Source organism: Periplaneta americana, chromosome 1, assembly GCF_040183065.1.
Source record: "Periplaneta americana isolate PAMFEO1 chromosome 1, P.americana_PAMFEO1_priV1, whole genome shotgun sequence".
Classification (NCBI taxonomy): domain Eukaryota; kingdom Metazoa; phylum Arthropoda; class Insecta; order Blattodea; family Blattidae; genus Periplaneta; species Periplaneta americana.
This window is the reverse complement of record NC_091117.1, coordinates 152,302,798-152,320,654: the sequence shown is the minus strand read 5'-3', so window position 1 is coordinate 152,320,654 and position 17,857 is coordinate 152,302,798. Positions and strand designations below refer to the sequence as shown.

The 17,857-nt window shown below is 36.4% G+C and overlaps 1 protein-coding gene across 1 annotated transcript in view; it reads right to left on the bottom strand.

Moving 5' to 3' along the window:
• Window positions 1–519: 519 nt before the first annotated feature.
• LOC138702098 (BPTI/Kunitz domain-containing protein-like) overlaps window positions 520–17,857 on the bottom strand; it is a 28,668-nt gene continuing 11,330 nt past the window's right edge. The window contains exons 2-5 of the mRNA XM_069829662.1: window positions 11,975–12,158; window positions 8,508–8,680; window positions 3,683–3,847; window positions 520–1,938 (exon numbers count right to left, since the gene is read on the bottom strand). Coding sequence (XP_069685763.1) covers window positions 1,931–1,938; window positions 3,683–3,847; window positions 8,508–8,680; window positions 11,975–12,158 — 530 coding nt within the window. The 3' untranslated portion in view covers window positions 520–1,930. The remainder of the gene's footprint in view (window positions 1,939–3,682; window positions 3,848–8,507; window positions 8,681–11,974; window positions 12,159–17,857) is intronic.

Here is a 17,857-nt window from a genome sequence, read left to right as displayed (position 1 = left end):
TTTTTTTTTTGCGAGTTTCAATCTGCGCATTTTTTTATGCAATGACAAGTACGCTGACCACTATGCTGTCTAGGATGACGATATATCCTGCCAAATTTTAAAAGCGAGTGTAATAAATGAATAAATAAATAAATAAATAAAATAAATAAATTAATTGATTAATTAATTAAATAAATAAACAAACGTGCTTACAATAAAATAGTGCATGAAAGTGTTACCAAAATTTAAAATCCAACCGCCCATTATATTATTAGGCCAACGATTGAAGTAAATTAAATTACAAAATAAGGAAAATAATAAATAATACGTGTATGTATAGACTCATACCATGCAAGATAAATTGAAAAAAGAAATCGAAGAGAACTAACAAGATTTCAAAACAAAATTTGCAGATATAATTATATTCGTTGACTTTCAATGAAAATGTTTAAGTAAGTTTCTTAGACAATATGTAGTTTCTTCAACCAATTGGAATGCTGGAAGGATTGGGATGAAGGAACATTCGTTAATACAGTGATGTTAATTTTGAATAAAACACATGTTTATTGTATATAGCTTACAAATATATTTTACATAAATAACATGTATGGTGGGATTTTATAAAGTAACATGATTTTATGAGCATGAGATCACGATTTGTAAGTAGTTGTGAAGAATGACAATGACTGCAGTGAATTAGTACAGTATAACAGAAATTGTAAAATGAATATTGGGCAAATAAATTACATTCCTGTAATTCTATTATCAGGAATTTAATTGCTACTCATGTATAAAATGAGCTGTATGCATTTAAAAAATGTAAAAAGTCGTTACAATTTCATAGAAGTTAAAAGAAAGTAGCGTAAACAGTTGCCATTATAAGAATAACATTTTACTTTAAGGCACTCCACACAAATAAAAAGCTGCAAAATTATTTTGATCGTCCCTTTTGGGAAACTAATAACAAATTGTTTTGAATGGTAATTATGGAATTCATATTATATTTCCAGTATTTTATAATTCACTCTAATGTAAACCATTTTACGAAGTTTTATAAAATACAGTAGAATAGAATCTTACGTTGAATATACAGTATAGTGCAGTTAAAATTAATATATACATTTTTGCATCGGTTAGAAGACAAATATTGAACAATTTCATACTGAAATAATGCTTAATTCTGAATTTTTTGCTGTTTCATATAAAATGATAGAAATGCACCATAATATTTCCACAGCGATAATCGAATATGGAACTTCGAAATATTTTGGAGCAGCTGTTTGAAGAATGTGATCCCAAAACTGGCTCAATCCATTTCCACATTTTTATTATTTATATTTTAAACTATATAAGATTTTTTTAGACCTCTATCATTATATTTTAAGCTTGATTCCTTCCAAAATAACGCCAATCCATGTTACGCATGTCAGTTGGTAGAACGGTGGATACAAAAACTAGCTCAGTCCTTTCATAAAAATGGACTGAATGCATTTTGGGATCACTCTCTTTCATCTTTAAATCTTAGATTCTGTGAAAGAAAATTAAAATTCTTTTATCAAAATAGTACTTAATATGCAATTTATACCATATATACAAAAGTACAAAAATATTTTTATAAATTTAAATCAGCAATTTATGAAAGGAGGGTTTAGACCCTCTAACATTCATTTTTCTTCTTAAGTTTCTTTGATATTCTTGTACATTTGTTGCATACGTTAGCTAAACTATAGGAGTATTTCAGTACTTGTTTATTTGTTTTCACTGAAAAAGAACGAAAATCTGGGAATGTATCTAAAAATTTCTTTCCGTGGTTACGTCTCTCTGTACGTGACTGAAGAGAAATAATACTTAAAGCAGGTTATGACTTGAGCTGCATTTTGCTGCGATGGACGATAAATATGTGGATGAAGCGAACTAAATGATGACTGTGATGAACAGATTCACCGGCAATTTAAACTCCTGGAAGCAAAAAAAAAAAAAAAAAAAATGTTGTTAATAATAACATAATAGAGTTGATTTGCGAGTCTGATATATTGAGTTTTACCAAACTTGATACCAACACCTAAACACTCAACTGATGCAATTTAATTCAATTCAGTAACTCAGTCATTCGGTTAACCAATTCAATTTATTTGTTTCACGCTTTATCACTCAAATCACTTAATTCGCTGACATGTTCACTGGAACTCGTCATTCACAAATTCACTCTAATCACTTAATTCGACTAATTCAGTATACGCCATATACTCCAGTGATTTATTTTCTGAATTACTCAACCCACTTAGTAATACAATCACCTATTACTTTGACATTCAGTAACTTTTATAAGTCATTCACTGTATAAATTTGTCGAAATAACTCAACAAATCTAACTTTGAATTGTAAGCTCATAGTTTTGAAACAAAAGGCATGAATTCCTTGAATTGTTTGAACCAAAATGCAACACTGCTACAATATTAAATCGTAGCAGTAATTTAGGCCCAAGAATATACAGGGTGATCCGTTTGGGTATGGATAAAATAAAAACACCACAAAACATTTATTACTGAACTTTATATTTTGTTGAAACTTTGTGCATACAACACTGAAAGATGGGAGATTCCTCAGAGCTCAACATAACCCCAATTGTGCACCCTACACAACTCATAACGGTGATACAATTCAGCCCATGTCCGTTGTAACATAAGAGGGGTGATTTGTTGAAAATATTGAGTAATTTTTCTCTCAGATCATCAATGTTCCTGTGTTTCTGTGAACAGACAATGTCTTTAACAAAACCCTACACAAAGATATCAAGAGGGTTACATCTGGGGAGTTTAGGGACCAAGCCAAGAGATAGCTGCTTCTCTTATTGGGTTTCGCCTGCGACCTCCTGCATGTTTTTTAATACAGAACCTGTTTCTACAAATGTTCTATACCACAACATTACGGAATCGTATTTAGGTACATTACGCACAGACTACTCACGTCGAAATTCCCTTTGAACTCTTTTAACACTCTCAAGTTTAGCATACCAAAGAACACATTGTGCCCGCTGTTGATCTTAGTAGCCATTTTAATCATCTGCGATTTTCATTTGTCCTTTCAGATTATGCATTGTTGATTGTCATACATGGAAACTCCCACCTTTTAATCATAATATAACCAGCAAGAAATTTTTCCTACTATCATAGTAGCTTTATAATAATAAATTAATATTATCCGTACCCAACAGATCAGACTGTATAACAAATTTATATTTAAATATCCAAATCTTGTCAATTCTAATAGTTCTAGTATTAAATTTAAAAAGTTATGTATTTTATAAATAATGAAAAATTTAAATTTAAATTTATATATACTTATTGTGTAGTAGACATAAAACGAATTGTATTATATAGGCTACTTCTTAATTTAAAATCAGGAATCCACCCCTAAGCACGAGTTATACTCTTTCAGGGGTGAGCTAAAATTTTATCTATGTATACTATATTTTACGTTACAAGTATTAGCGAAATAAAAACAATTTACAACGAATTCACTGAAGTAGCAATTTATTCACTCATTCAAGAATTTAATCCAATTATACCCCTTGTAATTAAATCATACCTCGATAACTCAGTTACTTTTTCGTAATTCAGTGAAACACATTAACTCAGTCTCTATTTGATTCCCCAAATCGTTTATTCATAGACTAACTGATTGATTCACTGATTCTGCTCACCTCCGCAAGTCTTCATGCACTGTTGCTCTGTTCTGAAGTTATTTCCGTTGCCATCGCAACCACCGAATTTGAATTCTGTGCACTTGCCAGTGGCAGGGTCATAGCGCCATCTGGGCAGCAGGGCTCTGCAGTGCCCCCTCACGGCCGGAAGGCTGCATACGTTCTCTGCAACAAGAGGAGATAGTTTTGTGTTTAAAGGACAGAGACAATTTTTTTCAACCTCTAGAATAACTCTTGTTAGCTGAAGAAAATAGTGATTTTTACAAGCTGTTTCAGAAATGTGGGAGAATAATATACATACATTTCATATCAAGTTATAGCTGCGTGATATTTGAAACTTTTCTACAGTTGTTAAAATTTGTGTATTTAACAGCCTATTTTATTAGGATAATTTACGAAAAAAGAAAGAAACATAAGGGGTGCTATTCATAGACATTTCGGTAGCCCGCGCTAGGAGCGTGCTAAACTAGCCCCGGCTATCGACTGGTTACTTGTACGAGATTCATATCATATCATATCATATCATATCATATCATATCATATCATATCATATCATATCATATCATATCATATCATATCACATATCATATCACATATCATATCATATCATATCATATCATATCATATCATATCATATATCATATATCATATCATATCATATATCATAACATATAATATATCATATCATATCATATATCATAACATATATCATATCGCTAACACTGGTTTATGAATACGAAAAAGTTAGTTCGCTGATCATCCACCGGAAGCCCGCGCTAAGAATGTCTATGAATACGGCCCAAGATGATTATGCGTGTCTGAGAATTTCCTATGATATCTTGTACGGGAATGGAATTTAGATTAAACGCGGTAGCCCTATACGCACAGGTATTTTTTCTGATCTTGCGATTTATTTACATTTTTGGCATCCAATACCTTCCTTTACACTACCAACATGCTCATGTGTTCCATTTTTTTTTTTCATTGCTCCATATGGATCACTGAACTCTTCTATAACTACCTCCCATTCACCGAATTTGACATCCTTGGTATCCAAGTCTTCCACTCTTAATTCTTCCATGTTACGTCCATTCTCCGTGGCAATCTCTCTGCCGATATTTTCTTAGCATGTTCATAGTATTTCAAATATCCATTTGTGTTTCTATCAATTTTGAATCCATTAATATTTTAATACAAGTTCTACTCTCTTATATTCCTGAGACTTCTGAATATTGTGTTGAATAGTACAAACAGATAATTCAGAGAGGAAGTCCACGTTTAATATTTTTTTAAGATCGGTAGTCAAATTCATACCTGAAGCGTTGCATATTTCAACACAGCAGAGGAGCAAGTCCTAACTCATTTTCTATATAGCCCACCAGATTTCAATAGTTAGCAACAACAATGAACAATTTCAATAGAGTAACTCAGCGATCTGAACCCTTGTCGTATGAAAGTTGTACCGCATAAATAGACTAGAAAGTAAAGTGTATTTTCTTGAGATCAGTATATTCAAGCCCTGTAATTTAAGTGTGTGTGTGTGTGTGTGTGTGTGTGTGTGTGTGTGTGTGTGCGTGTGCGTGCGTGTGCGCGCGTGCGTGCGTGTGTGTGCGCGCGCGCGTTCCGCATAGAGTGGATAGATGGCAGGACTGTGACCCATTTTCAAATTGTACATCATTTCGGCGGGCCATGTTATGTATGATGTGTATCTGTGAAGAGTTATGTCGTGTACTAGGGTGAGTGTATGTTAAGTGTTCATGTAACTGTAGTGTAGGGAATGTATGAGAATGCTGATGAAGGTAAGGAAGGGAGAAGGGAAAAAACGCGGCGCCGGCACGCAGCCTACTCCTGTCGAATAGCACCAAGGGGGCAGACAGACTTAGAAATGTCGATGTTATAGATTTCAAGTACTGAATTTTTTATCCGTAAACTTGTATACTTTTATAGTTAATTCAAGAATTATTAATTCTTAATTTTTCACTTCACTATGATTCTCTGTTATCCATGCGTATATTAGGCCTACAATATACTTAGCAATGTAGAGAAAAAACAACAAAACAAAACAAAACTGGTATTAAAGCATACATAAAAAAGGGAAACAAAAAAAATAAAATAAGTGTATGACTGCATTTGATTTTTGTAGTGTAATACAGTCTTATCTCGTACACAACAGGTGTTAAATTTATACACAAATGTATAGAACTATAATCTCCGTTGTTCATTCATCTCCTCTTTGCATTTCTTCATCACCTTAATTTAGCCTATTAATAGTCATCGTTGTCATCATTGTCGATATCACACTAATAATGATCAACATTTGTTATTCATGATCTTCTGATTTTTATCATGAGTTTCGGTGCACATTCCAGGGACGTTCTCGTGTTGAAGGTGATTGTGTTTTGTTGCGTTGGCACCCCTGTTGTGAGAGACGTGTTTGAGCTGTAACCGGGCTGGGAACTAGCCGTCAACTCCAGAGCTCTCAAGTTACTATGGCAAAGAGTCACAAATCACTTCACGTTACAAATAACCCGCTAGGCTGCGCCACTGCAGCTGTCGGGTGCGTTTCTTTCATGCGCTCCGTTTACTCCTGAACCGCTCACTACTACGAGTTATTTACTCGGCTCATGAGACCGTGAAGAAGGAAAAATTAGACACTGTAAAAAATTAAAAACTTCTTTATTTGGTTTTAAGATAAAAATTACCTTCCGCAAAATTTTGTTCAGTTATCATAATGTTAGGATATTAATTCTTAATAATTAACCATCGATATATTAAGAAACTATTCTGACGTAAAATAAAAAATAATAGTGGTATCGAATCCTTTCCCGGGTATGAATTTTGTCACTTGTCAATTTATGCTGTTCTGTGTTCCAAGTCTACTTTCGTGCTGGTGACATGAAATAAGATTTTATTCTGTGTCAAATCACACACACAGAAAAGAGTGGGTGAATGGTTAACTGAATGATTGGATTGTGTGACGGATGTATGGACTTCTGAACGGATTAATTGATTACTTGAGGAGCTTATTTTCAAAACGAACTTTGTCCATTCCCATAACTTGTGGAAAATCATGAAAAACATTTTTAGGTCTAGGCAAGAGACATTATGAAACCAAAGAGGTTGAGTGAATTTATAATCAAATGGGAGCATGAGAATCTTCGATTCCAAAGCAGGAACTAATATTTTATCGCAAATTCTGTTGTTAACAAGAGTCCGTTTGATTCCAATAGTCAGGATTAACTCCTATGTAGATTAAATTATTGGGGATTATCAGTGTGGTTTTACGCGTAATATAGGCCTATCGACTATTAATCAGATGTTTTGTATTCGACAGATATTGGAGAAAAAATGGGAGTATAAGGGTATAGTACATCAGTTATTCATAGATTTAAAAAAGGCATATGCTTCAGTTAATAAAAAAGTTTTATATAATATTCTTATAGAAGTTGGTATTCCGAAGAAATTAGTTCTATTAATTAAAATGTGTCTCAGTGAAACGTACAGCAGAGTCCGTATAGGCCAGTTTCTGTCAGATGCGTTTCCAATTCATTGCGGCCTAAAGCAAGAAGATCCACCATCACCTTTACTTCTTAACTTCACTTTAGAATATGCCATTAGAACAGTTCAGGATTACACAGAATTGAACTGGTTACATCAGCTTCTTGTCTATGCGGATGACGTGATGTTAGGGGAAAATCCACAAACGATTAGGGAAAACACGGAAATTTCTTGAAGCAAGTAAAGTGATACGTTTGGGAGTAAATCCCGAAAAGACAAAATATATGATTATGTCTCGTGACCAGAATGTACGAAATGGAAATAAAAAATTGGAAATTTATCCTTCGAAGATGTGGAAAAATTGAAATATCTCTTGGAGGAACAGTAACAAATATAAATGACACCCGGGATGAAATTAAACGCAGAATAAATATGGGAAATGCGTGTTATTATTCGGTTGAGAAGCTTTTGTCATCTAGTCTGCTGTCAAAAAATCTGAAAGTTAGAATTTATAAAACAGTTATAATACCGGTTGTTCTGTATAGTTGTGAAACAAGGATTAAGGATGTTTGAGAATAAGATTCTTAGGAAAAATATTTGGGGGTAAGGGGGATGAAGTTGCCGGGGAATGGAGAAAGTTACACAACGCAGAACTGCACGCATTGTATTCTTCACCTGACATAATTAGGAACATTAAATTCAGACGTTCGAGATGGGCAGGGCATGTAGCACGTATGGGCGAATCCAGAAATGCATCTAGTTAGTTGGGAGGCCGGAGGGAAAAAGACCTTTGGGAAACCGAGACGTAGATGGGACGATAATATTAAAATGGATTTCAGTTAGGTGCGATATGATGATAGAGAATGGATTAATCTTGCTCAGGATAGGGACCGATGGCGGGCTTATGTGAGGGCGGCAATGAACCTCCGGGTTCCTTAAAAGCCATAAGTAAGTCACTTTTAATGCAAAATTTTAGTGGTTTAGAGGGCGTTCTGAAGCCTAATCATGACAGTTGTATGTAGAGTTATAATTTAAGAATGCATGGACACAGGATTCTCATTTTCGTTATCAGGTGGACAAGAGACGTTTTGAAAATGAGCTCACTTATTCATTATTGATGGGCGAGACGTCTTCCTCTTTCTCTTGACACTTCTTCCGTCATCGTCATCATCTTATACAAGTTACACAACTCTCTAACATGGAACTTCCCCTCGGAGACGGATATGTTGAGTTAAATCACTGTAGAGTGAAAACATAACGTACGCCCATCATTTTCTACACATTAAACCAAAAACAGCCTGTATATACGATATAAGTTAATACTTACTATGGCTGGAACAATCGCATCTGGGACAGTTGTTGCTGTCTTTAGTGAGACGGCAGCCTCTATTGCACACAGGTGGCACAACATCCCGGTTGCATCTCTTGGTCAGCTGTTCGCTGTGTTTATCTCCTTTTCTCACGGGACACTGTCTCTCACAGGCTTCTCGAGTCTCGAATCTGTACGTACAATGTGTAACATTAATATATACACAAATAAACTTCACATTGATAATGAAAAGGTAACTGAAATGGATTAGCACAAACTGTAATGCAAAAATTAGCATAGTTTTCTAGTGTTACTACTTTTCAGAAATGTCATACTTGATATCTGAAACATATTGGAACGCTTGAATTAACTACAGAATAGTGGTGCTCTACTTTTATATTCTATGCTATATTAAAATTATTGAAAAATATCCAAATCTGAAAAATTTTAGTGTCAGAAATTTAAAAAATAGTGTTAGGAATTTAATTTTTAAAGAATATATATTGATTTAGTATGTATATGCATTTGAATGAGATAAATTGTTAAAATTGAAATTGAATTTTTAAACGATGAAAGAGTAATGGAACGGAGAACAATTCTCTCCGGCGCCGGGATTTGAACCCGGGTTTTCAGCTCTACGTGCTGATGCTTTATCCACTAAGCCACACCGGATACTCACCCCGGCGTCGGACAGAATTGTCTCAGATTAAGTTCCAACTCTTGGGTTCCCTCTAGTGGCCGCCCTCTGCACTACGTCATAGATGTCTATGAACGTAGGCAGAATATCTGCATGGAAGTATCATATGTACTTCGGTACATTAAAATAATATATATGAATTTTTAAAGTTAATTTTTTCCTATAATTTTTTTTTCCTTGTCCCACTTTGTGTCAAATAATTACCTTTGCTTGTGTTAAGTATGTGTTTAGATAACACCCTAGCACGAGTTTTTACTCCTTCAGGAAAGATCAAGATGTATTTTTGTATATGTTACTTTACTAACAATAAACAATAAATTTTCCAATTCACATTAACGAGCAAAGTTGGTGAAATAATAATAGGAATAGTGACGACAGTAAATAATACTAATAATAATCCTTAAAAATTTGCATTTTGAACACGTTCCGTCTGTATTCCTGTGCGGACTATAAACCAGCTGAATGGAATAGAATTTATGGTAGAGGGCACTATGGCCCAGCACTGCGACCTGTTACTATCTATTGCGCTAACCCTGAAGCTAGGCGTATTCCCAAACCCACACCGGCTGACTACACCAAGGTTCGCTGCGTACCCAGGTTTCGAACAGGTAATCACCCTTGTCCCTAGACCAGCCCCCTCCGTGCGTCGCCAGCTGGTGGTCGGGGAATGCTATGGAATGATGACGAAATTAAGAAATGGTTGAGAATGATGTAGAGTATCCTGTGCAAGATTAATTCAGTCTCTATCATCATATCCCACCTCCCTCAAATCCATTTTAATATTATCCTCCCATCTCGGTCTCCCCAAAGGTCTTTTTCCCTCCGGCTTCCCAACTAACACCCATTCCGAGACTTATTGTATGGATTCGTAACAAGCTGTTTTTTACGGTGATGGGTTGTTAGCCCTTCGCCCAACCTGTAAGCTGGAGGACCACCCTTATCGGCTGTCCACGAGTGCTTATTCAATATATTCCCAGCTACCCTCCATATCTGGATGCCGAACCCCGAGAAAAACCCCAACTGCGACCTTATGCGCCACAAGTGTCACTATGGATTTTGTAATGAAAAATCCCAGACGTGACCGGGACTCGAACCCGGGTCACCTACGTGACATGCCGATGGTCTGAACTCTCAGCCACCGCAAAGTATAAACCAGCTCTGTACATTAGAGCTATGGGAATCGTATCCATTGGCCTATTATATAGAATTGTGTTTGAAGACGCTACCAATTTCAACGCTGTACTTGTTAATAATAATAATAATAATAATAATAATAATAATAATAATAATAATAATAATAATAACAATAATAATTTCTCCGATTCTGAAAGATAATGCCAGAAATTATCAGATTATTGAAGAAGGTATACTCGTGGATAAATATGACAGACGATAAAAAGCTGATAAATATACTAGGTAGAACGGAACTAAGTAGGGACCTTTGAAATGAATCAGGTCAGTCAACTAAACGTAAAAAGTATATCTTGTGGTCGTTTGTGAATGTGTTTTGAAAAATGTAGAATTTTTAGTTGAATTTACAACATGTATTCCAGTAAAACTGGAGAAGTTGGAGAGATGATGTTGGGGGATTTGTAGAATAGGCATAAATACAAACAAATATGTCCTTTATTGATTTGTTCCGCAACATCGACGATTTGATCGCAACTTCATTGAAGATCGGCAACCAAGTATGTGACAGGAAGACATGACAACCTTACAATGACTGGCGGTAGAAGCAAGTCGCAAGCAAGACTAGAGCGGGAAAGTGAAAATGCACAGCCACCAATGTCCCCCTATGACGCTTTACTGTACTGAAGGGTTTTCGTGCAGTTATGTACAGTGTGGCAAAAAAAAAAAAAAAAAAAAAAAAAAAAACCGGACCGACCCTTGTAGCTGATTTCAGAGCCTTGTTCACTCCAGAGCACGATAGACTGATAACTAAGACTTTCGTGGTTCGAATCCTGCCTGGGAAGGAAACTCTTTTTGTTCCTTATTCAGATTGATTCCCAATACTTTCGATTGCTGGTAAAATTCATGTTCTGGGAATAATAAGTTAATTAAATAGTAAAATATCGCTGCAATCGAAAAGTATTGGAAATAAATTTGAATAAGGAACAAAATAAGTTTCCTTCCCAGGCAGGATTCGAAAGTCTTAGTTACCAGTCTATCGTGCTTTGAGTGAACAAGGCTCTGAAATCAGCTACAAGGGTCGGTCCGATTTTTTTTGCCACTACTGTACATAATATTGCGACTCAACCGCTACTGTTATGTTAACACGTGTTGCCATCTGTTATTATTTAATATATTAATATCTCAAAACCCGTTCTTGAAAGACTTTTACATTTAACTTCCTATCTTATTAATCTTTCAAAAGGATCCTATTTAGTCCCCTTCTATCCAGTATAATGCCAAAAATGGGTAAACAATGTATGTAGAATGTGTAAGCTATCATCACATCAATATGGTTGGTTCTCTTTAAAATCTTACAGAAATTTTAAATGAAATCTATCATAGCAGGATACATTTGGATACAGTGTAGAATACAACAGTTCTAGACACTGCTCACATCTTATGCAAGATGCTTGGACAGCATCATCTTCCTAATTGTAACCTCAAGAATGCAGTTCATTTTCTGTTGTTATTTTTTCAGTTTACATTTGTGTGAAAGATGATGAAAACGTTCTTCTTTTGTAGACGTAACTTTACCCGGTCTTTCTTAGTCTAACGATAAGAATTCCATTTCTCACAACTGTAAGAATTGAAATGAAAACATTTAGTTATCTCTCACCTGTTGTTGTTACCGCCGCAGCCACTCCACACGAAGGTATCGCAGCGTCTGGTCTCTCTGTTGAAGTAGTAGGACTGGAAGAATCCGCGGCAGGGTCCCGTGGACTTAGGCAGCAAGCAGTCTTCGGGATTTATCGTTCTCCTGCCTAAATCTTCCACATCGTCAGACCTGCTTTCTGCATCCACTGTAACAGTCCAATAAATCAGACACATTATTTGTTGGCTTTCATGACTTCACGAAGTCTGACTTCACTGGTTTCAACAGTTCAAAGTGAACTTCAATTAATCATATTTGTTACTTTGCTGAAAAATACCGGAACGATATTTGTACATACTCTCTATACTTAATAGACGAGATTTCTATATGATCAGTGAATATGCCTATATTGTCACGAATTTCCAGACATTTTAAGTGTCGTCTAAAGCAGTGATAAGTACATGCCTGCATTGCGTTCAATACTGAAACGGCGCGTGCATATTTCGTGCTCAAGAAACCGGTTCTCAATCGAAGTCGTGAGATGGTTATGGATTAGCAGATTGGTTCGAAGTGCGAGTGAGAATAAACACGTAAATGTGTTTAATAGTTGAAATATAGAATAGTAATAGGCCTATGCATTACAAGAGCGGTATGTTGAAGTTTTCATGTTCGAGGAAAAGTTTGAAAAAGCGAAACGTAGTTGAGCTTTTTTAATTTCCGAGAATTGAAAGAAAACATACCGCTCGTGTATCGTACATTATTTTGTGCGAAGATCGTTTATTACATACCTTAAAGAGGAATTTCTGATTAGTTGCAATGAAATCTCCATCTTGGTTTCTGTTCAATGACGGCAAATTTGCAAAACAAAAATATCTATCTTCAACATTGTTGCTTTAAAATGTTTTCTGTGTTTACTATACTCCAGCAGGCCGTGATATAAGTCTGCCATCCCCCCCCCCAGTCTATAAATGCGAACTTAAAACAAACGGTAAGGTTATGTAATGATTTATTTCTCATTTTAATATTTTAACAGTATTATTTATATAACATATTGTAGTAATAACATCGGCAAGTTGATTTGTTGATTTTTTCACGACTTCCTTAATGTTACTTGCATCACGAATGCAGTAACTTTAGTGGAGTTGTAGAGTTTACTTAATTTTTGCAAATATTTAAAAACAACAATTAACAGTGCAATTTAGGTGAAATTGCAGTGGTAAGTTTCCAATTTATAATTATTACTATATTGAACGTCTCTAAAAATAATATGTTAGAAGCCTAAAGCAGTAAAATCAATATGTCACTTAATCGGTAAGAAGAGGGAAATTGTTATGTGTGTTAGGTTGGAAATACTGAATGTGGAATTTTAGACTTACCGCGGATTGGTTTTGTGCGGAAACCAAGCAAATACGCACGATCTCGCACAAATTATTTATACTGCCAGTTTTTTTCTTTCTTTTATTTTAAATGCCTCAATTGGACTTAAAACGTAAGCACACATAAAAAGAACATAACATAGAGGAGTGCTTGTTTGAAAAATAAATTGAAATGAAAACATTTTTAAGAAAAAATCTCTATTAATGCATAACGCATTCAATGTAGGCTATATATGTATGTAGTTGGATTTAATAGAATTGCTTTTATACGAAGCTTATCACTGTGAATATAATTCAGAATGGATTCACAATCCACTCCTAAGGGATCTTCATACGGACAAATGCTGTATGTTTTATATTGGCGCTCTAAATGGATTTTTTACAGTGGTAATAATTTTTTCACAAACTCTATGATAATTATGCTACATTTTGTACCTTTTTATTAATTGAGACCATGAGCGTCGTTTAATATTGCTCGTATTAGCTCTAATGTAGTTAAGTCACGAAAGCTCTGTTTATATACAACATTGATTCATTATTACTCGACCAAGCCAGTGGAGTCATGCAGCCCGGAGCCGTGGCGCTACTGCTCTTGCGTTCGTAATAGTTCACATTACGTCTGCGGCTCCACTCGCCTTGGGCAAGTAATACACATTTCGCGATATCTTGAACGTCAGTGGACGTCAGAATTAAAGTAAGGACTAGCGTTCGAATACGACAAACTATAACAAACACTGATCAGTGATACCACTATGTGTTGTATCTACAGTGTAGAAATCAATGTAACGCATGCGTAGTATATACTAGCCACTTCCAATATAACGGTAGGCCTAACTGTCGCTGAAGATATACCGCGCAATGTGTACAGTAGTGGCAAAAAAACCGGACCGACCCTTGTAGCTGATTTCAGAGCCTTGTTCACTCCAGAGCACGACAGAGTGGTAAGTAAGACTTTCGTAGTTAGAATCCTGCCTGGGAAGGAAACTTTCTTTGTTCCTTATTCAAGTTTATTCCCAATACATTTCGACTACAGCGATATTTTACTACTTAATTGACTTATTATCCCCAGAACATGAATTTTAGCAGCAATCGAAAAGTACTGGGAATACATTTGAATAAGGAACAAAAAAAGTTTCCTTCCCAGGCAGGATTCAAACCACAAAGTCTTAGTTACCAGTCTATCGTGCTCTGGAGTGAAAAGGCTCTGAAATCAGCTACAAGGGTCGGTCTGGATTTTTTTGCCACTACTGTACATATTTCAGTTCGCTTTGGAAGTCCTGCAATCGAAGTCTGTCGATCACTGACTTCTCCGAGACAAAGTCAAGAGCGCCTAGATGTTAGGCAATCCTAGGAGGTTTTTTATTCGCACGTTTATTCTCCGGTAAGTCACTTAGTTTACAAACAATACTTTAGCCTATAGACAACCATTTTTAGGTATTATTTGTAAATCTTCAGACCGTAAATCCACACGAATTCCTATCTCTGTCTCAATAATAATGGCTAATATGAAATAATAATAATAATAATAATAATAATAATAATAATAATAATAATCAGCAGCAGCAGCAGACTAGTAAACCATAACGCAAAATTTTTGACATATATTATCAAATTTAATCAACTTCTGCAGCTGAACAGTGTCGTTAAATAACAGCATACGTGGAGTATTATTTTGTATGATAGTATTCTGTGCATCCAGTCTTGTGCAAGGACTGCAGAAGGTTCGGCACCGCACAGACAAGCTCCCCGCCGCCAACTGCAGCAGTGGTATACATTTTTAATCGCTGAAGGAGGCGGCGGCGGTATAAACATCTCGCTAATCCCAAGTTTACGACGCACGCAGCTTTATCAGCGTGGGAACCGACACATCTTCCCGCCGCAGTGCGAACACCGGCAATCTAATTGCCACGACGACGGGAAACAATTGCAAGCCGGATTGCGAATTTCGTGCAAATATTTTGCATGTCTCTGTGGTTCCCGAGAGAACGGTGGAGTTACTTGTTTAGCAATTCACTCGTTTCCAAGATTTTCACTCTCACATTCCAGAAGAACAGTGAGGAGGAGGAGAAGAAGCAGAAGAAGGAGAAGAAGAAGAAGAAGAATGAAAACTATATGATAATTAGGGTGGAGATTATGCCAATATTTAAGGTGGTGATTATAAGAAGATAAGTATTATGAAGATAAAAATGAAGATTAGGATGAAAAATATTTCAATGATAATAAAGATGATCGAATATAATGCTATAGATGCCTGTGATGGTCATGAACATACTTCAATGAATAATATATTACGAGGCGCGTCCATAAAGTAACTTTCCCACTCGTCCCACAGCTAGCAAACCATATGTTGCGAGAAGCGACTGCGTGTACGTGATAGAGTAATGTCCTGGCATGGCGCATGCGCTAGCCGGAACTTCCCGAGTGCTCTCAGTAGCTTCGTTGCATTGGTTAAAGATGGAAGTTCCTATTCCAGCTCCCGCCGCGTGAAGTGCGGTCAATGATAAAGTTTTTGAATGCACAGGGCATAGAGCCGATTGAAATTGATCGTCAGCTGTGCCAGGTCTATGGGCAAGCAGATGGTGCGTTGCTGCTGTAGACAGTTTTCAGCAGGGCACCAAAATGTGCATGACGAGGAGCGCAGTGGGAGGCCAACCATCATCACAGATGACCTTGTGGGCAACGCACCATCTGCTTGCTCATGACGTTAGCCCCATAGACCTGGCACAGCTGACGATCAATTTAAATCGGCGTTATGCCCTGTGCATTCAAAAAATTTATCACTGACCGCACTTCACGCGGCGGGAGTGGAATAGGAACGTCCATCTTCAACCAATGCAACGAAGCTACTGAGAGCACTCGGGTAGTTCCGCTAGCGCATACGTCATGCCAGGACATTACTCTATCACGTAAACGCAGTCGCTTCGCGCAACATATGGTTTGCTAGCTGTGGGACGAGTGGGAAAGTTACTTTATGGACGCGCCTCGTATAATTATATTTTCAATGGCGCGGGTACTTGATCCATTCACTCAAGCGTGCCCGTTCAGGAGGGATTATACTTCTCTCCTCCTCTGCCGGCAATATTTACTTTTCCTGTCAGGCATTATGGAATGAAGTATACGTTGTTGTCGAACATACACGGCGTTGGTATGTTAGCATAGTTATTATTTAAATGAATACTGTATTTAATACAGTTCTTCTGTTTGTTTTTCTCAGACAAAGTAATTTCGACTCATTATTATTTAAGAGAAATTTCTTTCTCATGTGTCACAATGATTACAAAGCTACATAAATTCGATTTCGAGATTCACGAACACATTTTATGCATTCCTCTGTACCGGAAAGGATTTTTCTAACTGCATCTGTATCTTTCCTCCTCTAAAAAAATCAGACTGTTGCATTTTATTCATGCTTATTCATATACTTACTTTTACTATAAGACCACATTTTATTTTTGTAGTAAGATCTCATTTTCGCAGTTTGTCCGTCTATTTTGGCAACACAGTATGTGACCAGGATTATTATCTGGCATCATTTTGCGTGCCAAGTCCACAGATTCAACAGTGACTGCATTTCAGGGGATGGCAGTTGAACATCGTCGTTCCGGTTCCACAAAGAGAGAAACACTCGTACAAATTAAGCCTGGGTGTACCACCGGAACCCGCGAGTCCGGTTTCGAAGCCTGCGGTGTCTCGCCACACTGCTAATTAGACTCCATTATTTTATTACTTTGTATCCAGATCTACGCGATATCACGAAGAACGGGCTCTAGTTCAAGTCTTGTCCTCGGCCTTTCTTTTGGCAGGTCAGACACCGGGAGTGGGATGTAGGGAGATTAAAGACCTATAGAAACCGTTACCAACAGCAGACACTCAAAGTGCCGATATAGGTTATTGTTTATGGCAATGTAACATTATTATTATTGTTATTATTATTATTATTATTATTATTATTATTATTATGTCTAATTTTCTTTTCGGCTTCTTTGTTCTTTAGCGGCTTTCTACGCCAAAGCATAGTTAAATCCTAAATCATATATACCCAGATAGCTCGGCCTTATAGGCTTTGACGGTAACAACTTTTGTCAGGTTTACTATGCTGCCATCTAGTTGATACATGAGGATTCACGTCATCATTCCCATTTGAATTGCATTAGCGACTGTACTGCCATCTCGTGTTCGTTTAAGGCGGACGGGTGGCGATCCTGGCGGTTGTTCTCTTCAAAGTGCTGCCGATTTTAACATAGGGATGAGCTATCTGTTACATATATGATCTAGGGTTAAATTAAGCCAGAAGAACCAGTTTTGTAATATGGCATGTCGGCAGTATTATTCATGTCGGCAGTATTATTGCTTTTACATTTTCGATTGAACACTGATTGTTAAGGGAAATTCTGTCAATTGTGTTCAATAGCCTAACTGCGAACTCCTTTGGCAGATAAAATTATTCCAATCATTGTTAACTTATTTCTTCTTACTGAGACTTTTGAATTTCATTTCAAACCTATCTTCTACATTATTATTTAGCAATGGA